This window comes from Apiospora phragmitis, assembly GCF_038363925.1.
Source record: "Apiospora phragmitis strain CBS 135458 chromosome Unknown utg000008l:1.0-3514335.0:1.0-3519231.0, whole genome shotgun sequence".
In the NCBI taxonomy this organism is placed as follows: Eukaryota; Fungi; Ascomycota; class Sordariomycetes; order Amphisphaeriales; family Apiosporaceae; genus Apiospora; species Apiospora phragmitis.
In genome coordinates, this window is record NW_027117407.1 from 1789438 (window position 1) to 1802770 (window position 13333).

The 13333-nt window shown below is 52.4% G+C and overlaps 4 protein-coding genes across 4 annotated transcripts; all 4 read right to left on the reverse strand.

Annotated features, from left to right (window-relative positions):
* Positions 1-20: 20 nt before the first annotated feature.
* On the reverse strand, positions 21-854 carry PG994_008972 (putative spi1-GTP-binding protein; the record flags this gene model as incomplete). Its single annotated transcript, XM_066860381.1, has 3 exons — positions 21-226; positions 309-549; positions 630-854. The coding sequence occupies 3 exons, from the start codon at positions 852-854 to the stop codon at positions 21-23; spliced, it is 672 nt and encodes a 223-aa protein (XP_066713970.1).
* A 1711-nt stretch (positions 855-2565) lies between these two features.
* On the reverse strand, positions 2566-4578 carry PG994_008973 (uncharacterized protein; the record flags this gene model as incomplete). Its single annotated transcript, XM_066860382.1, has 1 exon — positions 2566-4578. One exon carries the CDS (start codon positions 4576-4578, stop codon positions 2566-2568), a length of 2013 nt encoding a protein of 670 aa, XP_066713971.1.
* A 2849-nt stretch (positions 4579-7427) lies between these two features.
* PG994_008974 (uncharacterized protein) lies at positions 7428-8400 on the reverse strand (the record flags this gene model as incomplete). Its single annotated transcript, XM_066860383.1, has 2 exons — positions 7428-7673; positions 7750-8400. The coding sequence occupies 2 exons, from the start codon at positions 8398-8400 to the stop codon at positions 7428-7430; spliced, it is 897 nt and encodes a 298-aa protein (XP_066713972.1).
* Positions 8401-11129: 2729 nt separating this feature from the next.
* On the reverse strand, positions 11130-12197 carry PG994_008975 (uncharacterized protein; the record flags this gene model as incomplete). The annotated part of the gene is made up of 3 exons (XM_066860384.1): positions 11130-11641; positions 11791-12039; positions 12092-12197. The coding sequence occupies 3 exons, from the start codon at positions 12195-12197 to the stop codon at positions 11130-11132; spliced, it is 867 nt and encodes a 288-aa protein (XP_066713973.1).
* Between the last annotated feature and the right edge of the window lie 1136 nt (positions 12198-13333).

Genomic DNA, 13333 nt, shown 5'->3' on the forward strand with positions numbered 1-13333 from the left:
CCTTCTTTTCCTCGGAGCTCTCACCCTCGGCGGCGGAGAAGAGGAGCCTCGTTCGCCTTCTGTGCCTCCAGGAAAGAATCCTTGAACTGGTTGGCGTTCTCCGAGTTGGCGAATCGGATGGCAAGGGTGACAGCCTCGGGCTCACCCTCGGAAACATCAGCAGCAGCGTTCCACACCCAACTGCGGTCGCTACCGACGTTGGGCGAAAGCTTCATGTCCGGGACGACTGGGGAATATGGTTAGCCTATCCAATCCATGGTGGACGGAGTGCGGTCGGGTTGGTACATACTGTAGTGGTTGGCGCAGACCTTGAGGGGTCTTGTCTCGGCGCATGACCAATCGCGTCTTGCCGTTCTCCTTGTGCTTGAGCAGACGGACGTCACCAGTGCCGCGCTCTTTCCACTCAGTAGTCTCGCGAACGAACTTGAACAGCTTGGCGCGCATCTTGAACATCTGCTCCTCGGACTCCTCGTTGGTCTTGGTCTCGACCTTCTCGGTCAGCTTGACGACGGGCTCGAAGTGGATATCCTCCGATTCAGGAGCCTCCTCCTATAAGTAAAAGTCAAGCGTCAGTACGGTTGTTTCTCCGTAGAGTTGGCTTAGTGGGGCGATAGGAATGTCGAGCGTACCTCATCATCACCCTTGGCGGCAGCGGCGGCATCGCGCTGGGCCTTTGCACTTCCCGAGTTGTCGCCACGGTCCTCATCATCGTCCTTCTTCTCCTTCTTCGCGCCACCGCCGAACATGGAGAAAACGGAGGACGAGGTGACCGCGGGCTTGGTCTCCTCGGTGGTTGTGGTCTCGGCCGGCTTGGTCTCGGCGACCTTGGGCTCGGTGGCGTCGGTAGAGCTCATTTTGGCGGTTGGTAGAGGTATCGACTGGATCAAAGACGTGAATGGTTAATTTTTGAGATATCTGTAGGTCCAATAACGAAAAAGTCAGATCAAGTCCAACTGTGTAAAAAGTTGTTATTGTTATGGGGGGGATGGTGGGGGGAATAGGTGCAGCTGTTGGAAGTTTGGATTGCAGACCGAGCCCAGTCAGTCACCGCCCGCCACTACTGGGCTGGGCTCCTTGTGGGAAAATGCACCCCCACTGGCAGCAGTAACACAGGGGAGGGACAGGCACAGAAACACCAACCTTGGGTGCCGACTTTTTTTCTTTTGTTGATCTGCTTCAGGCGCAATCCGCAGCTTGTGAAAATGGGCAGCAGAAGGAGGGGAAGGCAGGATGAAGGAGACGCTGAGACTGGATGGAGGAGGGGCGTATGTAGTAGTGGGGAGAGAGAGGGGAGGGGGGGGGGGGGTACAGGAGCAGTAGCAGCTTCTTACCTCAGATTAGAATGATACCCAAGCACAGCAGAGCAGCAATGAGGAGCAATGTACGGACGGGCACGACTGGAATGAGGGGTGTTGTGTCGTATCGTATCGTCGAGGAAATGCCCAAAAAATATGTGTGAGGGAGGAGAAACAAGTAGATTTGAGTCAATTAATCTGGCGCCAACTTCTAGTTGCCAACCTAAGATTCGATTTGACGGACTGATTGATCAAATCAAAAAATCAAATGGAGGGGTGAAGGTGAAGGCAGTTGTGGGTTCCTGGGAGGGGAGGCGACAACTTTAGCCCCTCCTTTGGATCGAAGTCAACAAAAGCTCGGGTTCCTGCAATGTTGAAGTTTGTACATCTGACAGTAACCTCCAACAGGCACCCAATCTTATTACATACATTACATACATACATAGGCATCCGAATAACCAAATCGTCTGCCTGCCCCCAGTCCCGGTGTTCTCAAGCATGCGCATGCATGTTTTCTCGCGCCATCAAATCACCGGAAAGTCTTGTGGCCACTTATCTCGAAGTGCACCAGAACAGATGCCCGGCCGGATCTGGAATGGGGGATCTGTTTTGACACTGGTAAGGGGCTTTCAGCACCCCTGCTTACCTAAGGCAGCTAAGCCCACTATACCCCTCTAGCCACAGATGATAGTGGGGGATAGACGACTATTTACCTTTGGACCCTAGACTACTGCCAAGGTGATCCCGTGTAGCCAATCAAAAGAAGCCCTTATCCCTACGATAATCACATAGGAGAAGATTTCATGCCCATATGCACATCGTAGACTTAGTCGTGTTGCCGGGCAGAACTACTACATGACCAGATAACACTTCTACACTTTTCGCTATCATTTATCGATGCAAGTAACTGCTCTGATTCACTGTCGGCTGGAAACCTGTACTTGATGCAATGGAAGTAAAGGGGTTATGTAAAGTGCAATTCCGTTCATCAGCCATCAAGTACAACTAAACACCTCGACCCGACTCCGATCGATATGTGTGGCTGAAGAAACAACAGCAACCACCACTTCCAGGTCTGGCTACATCTGCTCTGTCCGTGAACCCCTGATCTCGTTCGGCACAGAGGCGAATTCACACTCCCATCAGCTGTCAAGTCGCCCGAGGAGGGACGCAATACCTAGCAAAGCAATACAATCATGAAACCCAACGCCTTCCTGATGTCCACCCTGGCAACACCCTGTGGTATAGTGCTCAACAAGTACGATCAACCCTAAAGACCTCGCTCGCCAAGCTCCCAGAATGAGCGTTTGCCTTCCTTGGACCCCTTCTTCTGCTTCTTCTTCTGTCTCGCCCTAATCTCTTCCACCGTCTTCTCGGCTCTGACTCGGCGTGCCTCGATGGCCTTGTCAACCTTCTTATGGTAGTAGGACTTGGCCGCTGTTGTGTATTCTTGGTGCTCCTCGACTTTGCCTTGCACACTCAGCCACCATAGCTTCGTGCTCAGTTGTGCGTGCAAAAGGCCCAACGCCAGGTCGTCTCGCACATCGTGGGCCTGCCGGACAATCTCCGTCTCAACCTGGAACAACCGCTCTGAGACTCTATCCTTTGCAAGGACCTGCTTGGCCTTCTGGATGACCTGGGCAGAGACCCGTGCAGGAGCACCGATCACGGCCAGTCCAGCATCCCGAAGTCCTTGCAGTACAAGGACCGAGTCCGAGGTCGTCGTGTCAGATGCCTGTTTAGATACCGAGTCAAAGACCGGCGTACATGCTTCTTCGACCCATGCCGTTGTATCGTTGACTGTATTCACCACTTTCTGAGCGAAACCCCTGACAAGTTGTTTGCCGGCGTCAAGAGCACCGCCGAGGAGGTTGTTCCCGAAGTTTACGTGGAAGGTCTCATTGATTTTCGTCTTCCTAGTAGTTGCAATCGAAACATCAAGGATTCCATAGGCCTCCTTTAGTGGCACTTGGATAACCAACCCCTCGTCGACTTCCGACATACCTATTGAGTTAGGATCGAGGTCATTCGATCCACGGCTGATAGCTACGAGCACTGTCTGTTTGGCAGGCCAGCTGGACATAACCTGCTGTGGGACCTTGATCAAGATAGCGTCACGACTGTAGACCTCAGCCGAACAGAGAGCTACTGCTGGCTCGGAATCTTCAATAGCATCACTCTCTCTAGTGAAAGGCATTGATGCAATGCTTCCAAGGGAGCTGGTTGTTTGCAAGGCATTCGTAGTAGTGGTTGGCATCGAAGAAGGGGCGACAGCGGATGTAGGGACGGGTTCCTCCGTCTTCAGCCGGAGAGATGAGACAGATGCCGCTGGAACTGTTGATATCACGCCTGTTTGACTCTGGTTTGGCTTGAGGATGCTGATGACTGGAACGACAGCAGAGGCAATCAGGACGATGAGTAAACGAGTCAGTATCTGGCGCGTAGTCATTCTGTGGAAAGCGTCCGTCGCCACTTTGGACCAACTGTTGAGGAGCTCTTTCAACTCGGTCAAGCAGTCTGTTGCTGTGGTATAGACCGTGCGATCTGAGCCAGCCTTGTGGGTTTGTTCCTGAGCTGCATCAGCATCGCCGGTGGCCCTTCCCTGGCTCTTTAGCTTTCGCCTATGCGCCTCGAGGGACTCATCGCCCGAAACCGAAGAGCTTCGGGATTTCAGCGAGTCGGTTGACGTGAAGAGCTCGGTAGGGTGCTCCAGGCTTTGGTCCGCCATATGTACCATGTTATCAACATGGCTATCGACGACAGTAAGCCCTTCGTTGTTATGGCTCGAGTGACTATGGGATTCCTCCTCGTCATCTTCGGAAGAGTCCGAGTCTACCTCGTTCGTGTCGGCGTCGGTGCCCGTTGTGTCGGTCATATCGGCAATACTTTGAACGTCGTCGGCAAGCTCGTGGACTTGGGGGTCGTAGTGGACCTCGGAGTAACTCGACTGGAGCTCGCCGTCATTGCCTATGACCTCGAAGCCGAGATCGGCGATGCTGGAATCCAGCGGCACCTCATCTTGTTGACTGCGGTTACGCATGATGTCAGGAGAGCTTGATGACACCCAGTTTGTTAGCTGCCTATTGCCAATAGGACGTGGAAATCGTAGCGTAGGCACCGAGCTGGAGACAACGTGGTCCGAAGGTGTGTGAGGCGAAGAAGGCGACGGCAGTGTGCGATCGTCAGTCGAGTCGATAGCAGATCGAAGCGTCTCGTTCGAGTGTCGATGTCGAACAGTTGCTGGCGTATCGGATGGGTGACCAGACTGTTCCGGCTGTTCCATTCCGCGGTGACGACAGTTGAGTGCCTTGCTGGCTCACGTCATACCTCGTGCGATCTACCCTTTTCAGGAGATATGTAAGGAAAGGAAAGAGTAAAGTCTAGGTAATGGCAGGTGTAGAAGCAGGAAGGCTGAGGACGACGACTGACGACGGCCTGTGCAATGCGGGGCTGTAGGGTGGGAAGGTGTAAGTGTGGGAGTGGGTGAGATGCGTGGTACGTATTGATGTTGAGCAGGTTGACTGACAGCCCGTTAGGCAGGTGCATCAATGTAGATAGGTGGCCGGTCAACAGCAGGTGTAGAAAGGCAAGAAATGAGGAAGAAAGGCCTATCAACGGAACTCGATGCCTAGGGCAGTGAGAAATGAAGGCGGAATTGTTACCTACTTTGATTGTAAGGGTCTGGTCTGATCTTGTGATCTGTGAGGACCTGATTGATATCTTGGACCGATCTCGTTTAACCTGACAAGCCCCCAGCCCAGGTGGTTTAGTCAGGCAGCTAGGTTGAACCTGAGGAAGGGCAATGCGCCGCAATGGACGGTCGTGGTCAATCAAATATTTGAAGGCGCGTAACCAGGCAGGATATTTGCCAAAAGCTGATAGACGAGGGACAAAGTTGTTTCCTTGTCTGTAGGTATTATCAGCGGCTAATGAATGTTCTTCTTGGGGTTGTTCTTCCTCAAAGCTCAGCCCAGTGATAGGTGTCTGGTTTGCCGGGAGAATAAGAAGGGGATTATCATTTCATGCAGCAGGAAAGGGAAGATTTGCTCCTCAAGGTTTCGTTTGCTTTGTGCTGAACCAGGTGGATGGTGTCTGCCTGGTCGTCCGGTTCGTTCGTCCGTCGAGCGAGTAAAGGACGGAAGTTTGTTAATGTGGTGACTTTACTTGATAAATGACGGAAGTTAGGTGCCAGTTGCCAACAACCTCAGCCAAGACCCCGCAGTGGGTTGAGGTGAGATAGTTGCAGGGGTCCGATTGCCCTGTGGGTACTGGGGTAATACTGCTGTTGAGTGGCCTAGATGACGGGAACTTTCAAACCATATCTGTCCGCCACGCCGTAGTATTTGCTTCGAAACGAATATGGAAATCTTTTGTTCATTAATAGTGGTTTACAGCCAGCCCAAAATCCGCATCTCTCCCTCGTCCGGTCCAGAGCAGTTTGTTGTGCAAAGTCTTGGGCAGGTGGGAACTATTGATTGACTTTGTACATACGATCTCCAGGTTCTTTGATAAGAACCACCTTTGCCCGCCCGCCCAGCAAGCGCCTACTTTGCCCCGTCCGTACATAAGCAAAAACCCCGACTGATAGTGCCGGAGGCCACTGGTGTTAGATAATATTCATCGCCAGAGATGTGATCAACGCCTCATGTAGAATACGTTAGGTAGGGACTTTCAAACTCCCGGGCAGACGTGGATGCATCTGGTCAGGTCGCAAACGTACCATCCGAGTCCGTCAATATGTGTGACGTGGGTGCAGGTGGGGGGCGCGCGACATCGTCAACCATCCAGCGCAGCGCTATCCCTATCAGCAGCCCCTTATCAGCGGGACAGAGGGGTTCCCAGGCCTTCTGTCTCCTTTAGCGCTCGAAGCAAAAGGCACGCGGCACACCTCGTGAGCTCGGATTGCGGGGTTATTATCAACTCTCAATGTAGATTGATAGATGGGATTTGTTTGTCTGTTCCATTACCATATGCTTACCATATGCCGGTGACTAAGCATATACATGCGCATACGTCCGGATATATCGAGGTTACCATGATCCAGACCCCTATTTATGAAGGATTGCATCCAACCCATGGATCCTTCTAAACCCACGATCTCAAAATCGAGACCGACACATCTACCGATGCTGAAAATCAAATCCATATCGGTCACCAGGTGGCGTAATATGGTATATATGCGCACTTGAGTTTCACAATTCGCTCACGTGGGTACCTGCGAAGTGCGTTACAGGCTATTGGGCTCAGCTTGTCAGCCCAATATAAGCCCAGTCGTTTCATCTCAACAAGGTCCGTCCGCTCCACGTCAGTGATTATCCCGTACATGGTGTTCCCTCCACTACTCACCAACAAGCAATGAGAACCAGCAGGGTCCAGGCAATATCCCACCAATGGGTCTTGTCCCCGGTGCGGATGCCAATACAGATACATTGCCGTGTAATCGTGGCGAGTGGCGATGCCCATCTACTTCGGATTACATACGACTGAAACATGTCGCGTAAGTAAGAGTTCAACCGGCCCAAGTTCACGAAGCGGCCTGGTCATTGGCGTGTTCATCTAACCAATGTTTTTCATCTCATTATATACTACACATAGTAACATACGTAATCCGACGTCCCCCTCAGGTCTTCAACAAGAAGATGACATCCAGTGACGTTCCAGGACATAAATCTATACCAAACTTTGAGCCGTAAAATCGTTGGCCCTCCCACCGAGTTCGCATGATACCGCGAACGCCAAAACTCCCGTCAGAAACTGATTCCTACCAACGTAACTTCATTCTAGATCGGAATCCACAGCTTCCCTTGGATTGTATCCATCTCAAGAAACTCCCATATGTGCAACGTGAGAACCGCTGAGTCCCAGGGCAGTATAGACTGGGCTGATGCAGTAATCCTCCTATATAAGCCGAAGGCAGCAATAGTTGCTCAGCTGCCTCTGTAGGTGCTGACCTTTCGAATCAAAGGGTATCAGAAAAATTGCAAATAGCAAGATTGCCTCCGTCCCGGCAGGCAGGCAAGACAAAAGGAGACTCGTAAATGACAGCACAGACCGCGGGTACTCGACAATAGTCCCAGACATGGGCAAACCGGCGCGCCGTGGCTGTCGTCGGAAACACACAAGGTATCGCCATTATAGAACGTCATGCTTTTGCAACACCTTCTTGAGGGAGTCGCTGTCAAATTCTTCTTCTGGGATCATTTCGATAAGCCCAGTGAGGTTGGCAAAGAGGTCGCCTTGGTTGCGGTAGGCAAGTATAGCCGGCACAGCAGCATTGTCGAACTCGATGTCCTCATAATGGATCTTGACGAAGTGGACGTAAGGATGTGCGGTGACCAGAGGTCGCAAAGCTTGTTGGATCAAACCGGATACTTGGCACTGTAGAAGTGATTATTAGCAAGCGTGTGCGACAAGGTGTGGAACAAATTCATCCAGCAGAATGGGTGCGGCTTACCTCGTGATCATAAACGAAGACGACAACAACCGTATCCCTCGCGACCTTCTCAATGGCGTCGAGGTAGCCCAGGGCGTCGACTGTATCAAGACGGCCGAACATGCGCAGGCTCGGGCTCGTCCTCCGGTTGGCCCGGGCCTTGCCCTGCGCCTCGGATTCGAGCTCCTTCCGCCGCGTCTCTCGCCACTGCTGCAGGAAAACTTCTTCGTCCTCGTCGACATCCTCCTCGCTGTTCTCTGCGCTCTGGCTGTCCTTGCTCCTAACCAGGTCCCCGATGCCCATGACGGAGCGTCGGGCGGCGCGGACCCTGTTGCGCCACTTGCTCTGGCGAGCCTCTTCGTAGGCCCTGGCATCGGCGATAACGCCTTTCACTCCCGTGGCTCGACCCGAGTCGAAAGCGGCGGGGGGTAGTTTGTAGTCACCGCCCTCGACGGGGGTCCTCATGTTTGGCATGCGCATGGCGGCGTCTATTTGCTCGTTGCGGAAGCGATCCTCGTCGTCCTCTTCACTGTCGTCGGCCTCTCGGCGTGCCTCTTCTCTGTCTTCAGGATGGATACGTAGGCTGTCACTGCCGGAGTTCTTGTTCAAGAGGTCCTGGAATTCTTCCTGGGCTGGAGTTGGGTTGGGATTGCTAGTAGCAGAGGAAGACATGGTGACGCGCAACGTGGGTTGACGGGTAGTATTAAGTAGCTAGCAGACGGCAGAGCAAGTAACTCGGTACCGTGGCCCGAGAGTTGAATGTCGGTTGATTGAATACGAGTACCAGACCAGGATCACAGCAAGTCGCGTGGCCTGAGATGGGGGTGTGGGAAGGGGGTGTCAAGGTGGGAAGATGGCTGATTTGCCAATGTTCCAAATGGGTTGACGGAGAAAGGCGGGCTTTGTTTTGGATATTACTGTTGTGGTATGTCCAGGGTACAGGGTTTTGCAGGGTTTTGATCGTTCGCTCCGGAGACCAAAGCAGGAAGAAGACAAGTCAAGGAGACTTGGAGAGGGGGTGGGAACGCAGAAGGCAGGCAATCCGACGATGTGCGGTGAGGGCGGAGCAGTAGAAAGGATACAGCTTGTTTTAGATACAACCCACTGCTACGGGGTGCTACAATATGCGTCAGCGCGTTTCAGAAATGGGGAATGCAAAGCGTTGGCAGAAAGTGGCCAGTGAGCAGGACGGGAACGGAGAACTGGGCTGGGCTGGCGTGTCAGAGACTAAGGGTAGCGCCAGACCCGCCTGCAGACTTGGATGGTTCACTAGGAAAATTAAAATGCTCTGTGAAATGAGAAAGAGAAGAAGAAAAAAAGTGATCTAACGGCCCACGCGTTTGGTGGTCGGGCAATAGTACATATCTGCAACAGCTGAATACCTAAGTATGGAGGAGTGGGGTTGCCAATGTATGTGTAGAATGAAAAGAAAAGAACGAGTTGAAGAAAACAGTTGATTCACCACGGCAGTTAATAGTTTCATATGTACGACGAGGCACATGTAAATATGCAGATATGCTGGGGTTATGCCGTGCGACGGCAAACAAGCCCCAAACATTGTCTCAAATTTCCCACTAGAAGCATGAGGTGGAAGCATGGAAAGACGATCGAAAGAGTGGGAATGGAGATTGTACGTTGAAACCTTGACTCAACCAGCAAAAGGATGATAGATGATGTGATGATCGCAGATGAATGAGATCAGAGCCTAATCCCGGAACCGCTTTCGACTCCGGACTTCCCTTGTTTTGAAACTGTATCCTAGAGATGGACAGACGCAAATCACGAGGAGAAGAAGAAACAAGTATTCGTGTTCATCCCCATCTTTCAACTCTTCGGGTCGTGCGTGTTGTTTCTCGTCATGCAGCGCATCTGGGGTTCAGCGGGACGGAGGCAGAGTAGGAGGTAATTTGGGACGGGAGTGCATACGGGTACCTACACACATGCCTACGGTGCTGCGCGGCTGCAGTTGGTTCGAGTCGTAGTAAAATGATTTTCTTTTGGGCTTCCAAATCTGTCTGGTCCCTAGAAATTACACGTGGCTATCGACAGGGGGAACTGACTCCAACCCAACAACCAACTGCTGCATCCGCCACGATCCCAGAACCCTACATATCTTACATGCTGACCTCGCGTCTCGATGCTTCCTTCGCAACTTGGCACATGTCGGTCCCAGCTCCCAGTCTATTTTTGTAACGGCCATCCATTTCCCCGCCCGGGCTTGCTTACTACTCGAACGTTTCGGCTTGAACCTGCAATGCTTCGCAAACACGTCTTCGGCCGTGTGCGTTGTAGTATGTATGTAGCTTCTGATCGCATCCCGCTTTGAATGGGCTCAGAGTGTTGAGCTATCGTGCTGGCAACAGACAGACCCTGGTTCCAGGAGGTGAGGCAGCATCGGAATTGGTCCGAGCCCTACCTAACGTCGGCACTGCCATGTTTAGGGCTGCAGCCTGCCTTGTTAGGTTAGGAATATGGCATTATGTCGCTGTGTTCAAGGTTGATATTTACCGGTCAACCCGACGGGGTTATTGGAACATCCGATCACTACAGTCATGCAGTTGGCTCGTGGCAGAAGTCGTGCTATTCATTTGGTATGCCACCCTCGTTCTCATCCGCGAAGTCCTGTACTCAACTCGGAATCTGCTTAACCTGAACGGGTTGAACGTACAGGGCATCTTCCCGGAAGCTTGGAACCCCATGCGGCCATGGCCACTGTGCATATGCGCCACTGTTTACCCATCTCCGGTGGGATCAGCATCAATTATGCAGCCCCAACGGGTTCATTTCGAGTCAGTCACGGCTTTCGGGTGCAAGAGACTCCCTTCAGCCAACCAACTATCATAGGCTAAGGAACTCAATTATGCATGTGTTGATCTCCGGGTCATTACTGATGCATCCGACTATGTAATAAGCAACTGCTGTCTTAGGTACCAGAATCAACAGCATCTTGCTTGTCTCACAGGTTAATCTTCTAATTTCCCGCGACCCCTCCTGTTGTTAGTCAAGAATAGCAGTTCCATCGTATTGTTCTTCCTTCTGGAGGTCTGCCGGACGGGCACGCGGGCTCTGCTCAGGCCAGCTTGTAGAGAACCCTATATGTAGGGGTGTGGTCACTAAGGGGGCCTGTGGAGCACAGCGGCCACCAGCTTCTGCCCAGAACCCTACCCCTGATTATGTATCATCCAAGCATCGAACCGAACCAGCGTGTTCCTTGGGGCTTCTAGAAGGACTCTGGAATCTGCCAGCCCGCGTTTCCACCCCGTTTCGGTTTCACTGCAAAGGCAAAGGGATTGGAAACTGGAATATCCCCCATAACATGGAGCATGATACGACAACAGACGGTCACTCCGATGACAGCATGCCGTCTGATCTCTTTCCTCAAGGCACAGTCCGGGCATTTGTTAACCGAGATCGCCGCGCTGGCTGGGTACACGTATTCCGAGGCGAGAGGTGGGCGTTCGTCGAGTCATGTGTGTGTGTGCGCGGACAGGTGTACTCTGCCTGCGGAGCAACTGCGAATCTGACTTCTCGTCAGCAACAGCAACAACACATCCGCCTCTCGTACTTCGCCGTATGGAGGCAGCCGTGCGCATGACAGCCCCGTTCGTATAATCTTTTTCTACGCTCTTGAGCGGGTCCTCCTTCACCGGGGGTAACCAGATGAGATCATCACAGCGCTCTGCCAGGGCAAGTCGTGGCATTGCTAATGGGAAAAGGTCACATCGGTCTGGTCGATTCAACAATGCCTTGAGATGATCGCTAGATTGGCAGATTGGCATATTGGAGTCTGGGAAGCGGTGAGGCTGAATGCCCTCATGCACAATGAAGATGCACTGCAACCTTTTCGAGACAACGGGAACAGCCACCCAATCATCGCGTCCGACCAGAGACCAGCGACCAGCGATTCGCAGGACTAAAAGTGGATAGCAACGGCCCTCTCAGCCTCTCCTGCTTCTATCCATTATTTCTAGATCCCAAACTGACGACAGCACCACTGAAAAAAGCACCATCTCGGCATGCTAATAACGCCCATTAGGCTGTTAGGCTTGCTGCTCAACGTACTTTGCTTGCTAGCTCCGGGCCCACGGTTCACATGAGGGACCTGATACATGGCATATCCCGCACTTCCGCATTTGGCGTGGGACAACAACAGCAATTGAACGGATTGCGGGTCACTCGGACAAATTTGCGGTCGTCGTGAATGGCCGATGTTACGGTAGGGTTGGTGCGCAACCTGGTGGTGTACGGTGCTTGCCATGTCATGAACATGGCTGGCGGCTGGCTTGACCAGAAGCGCTGACAGTCCGCACACTGCGGGCTCTCCAAGTGCCAAGAGATGGCTATCAATACCTTCTTTGCCTACTGCACCCGACCGCTAAGTCCACGCGGCCTCGCCAGATCTTGGAGGAAATGTCAAGCCACGAACGTCGTGCGTGGTTCATACAACACGGAGACGGTGCTGTGATCATCGTATCGCCCATTGCTCAATCGTCTCACCTGTAAGGGCCCTCCTCCCTTTCGAGGTCACGACCACCCGCGTCACAATCATTCCCGTGGATATGATCTCGACGTTTGGGCCGTCCTCTTTTTCCCCCCTTCGTCTTACTCCTCCCCCCTACACCTTGGCATCAAAGAAAAGGTCCACCCCGGAGACGGCTGGGTCCATCGGTAAGCGGGCGGCATGGGAGTTCGCCTCCTACCGCCGAGACGACCAGCCTCACGGGCCCTTCGGCGTTATTTATGTGCTCTCGGACGTTCAGTGCGTTCGGTTTTCACTGCCAATTTAGGTCGGGACGATCTATAATACATTCAGATATTCGTGGAGCAAAGTAACCGTGGCCGGGGCTGCCAGGCACTATACAGGTCACAGCTTAGAGAGTGCTCCGAAGGATGCTGTGAGTGCATCCAAACGGGCTCGGTCAACTTCTCAAGTCCTTACATGTACGAGTACCACCTCGCCGACCCAGTTAGTGCCAATGCTCTATACGAAATCCGACTGGCAAGTATTGGGATACTCACTGAAGAACTTAGGTAAGATAGTTGTGAGATACGTGAGGTACAGGATGGCATTGCTATTCTTGGCGAAACATACAGCTTCATACTTCATTGATGGTAAAGCTGACACTCTGATATGCTGACACACAGAAAGTACGTGGTTGTCGGCAACTATGGACATGCCTATAATTGGAAAGGGTCCTTCCAAGGCAAGTTCATCTCATACTTCAATAGTGGATGGCTTCCCAGAACTCGGGTTGCACTTGGTGGCTCCCGCTGGCTATCTATGTACAGGGCACGGTTCAGGGGCCTGATACACGATCGGCACAGAGCAGGAGGGGTATGACGCATGCCTCTGATGTGGATGGAGACGTGGTCGATCTGAAGATGATCGCTGGGGCTTCATCCTACTACAAAGGATATGCGGACAAATCCGTTCATCTTGCGCGTATATCATAGCCTACAGAATTCGGTGGATAGTAGACAATCATGACGAAGAAAGGCGAGCTGGAGTCTTCTTGGGGTTCTTGTCTATGTGGAATCGAATGGGAGTACATCAAGGTAGTGTATCTCTTCGGCCGAACGGATTCGTTGTTGTTGTTATTATGGT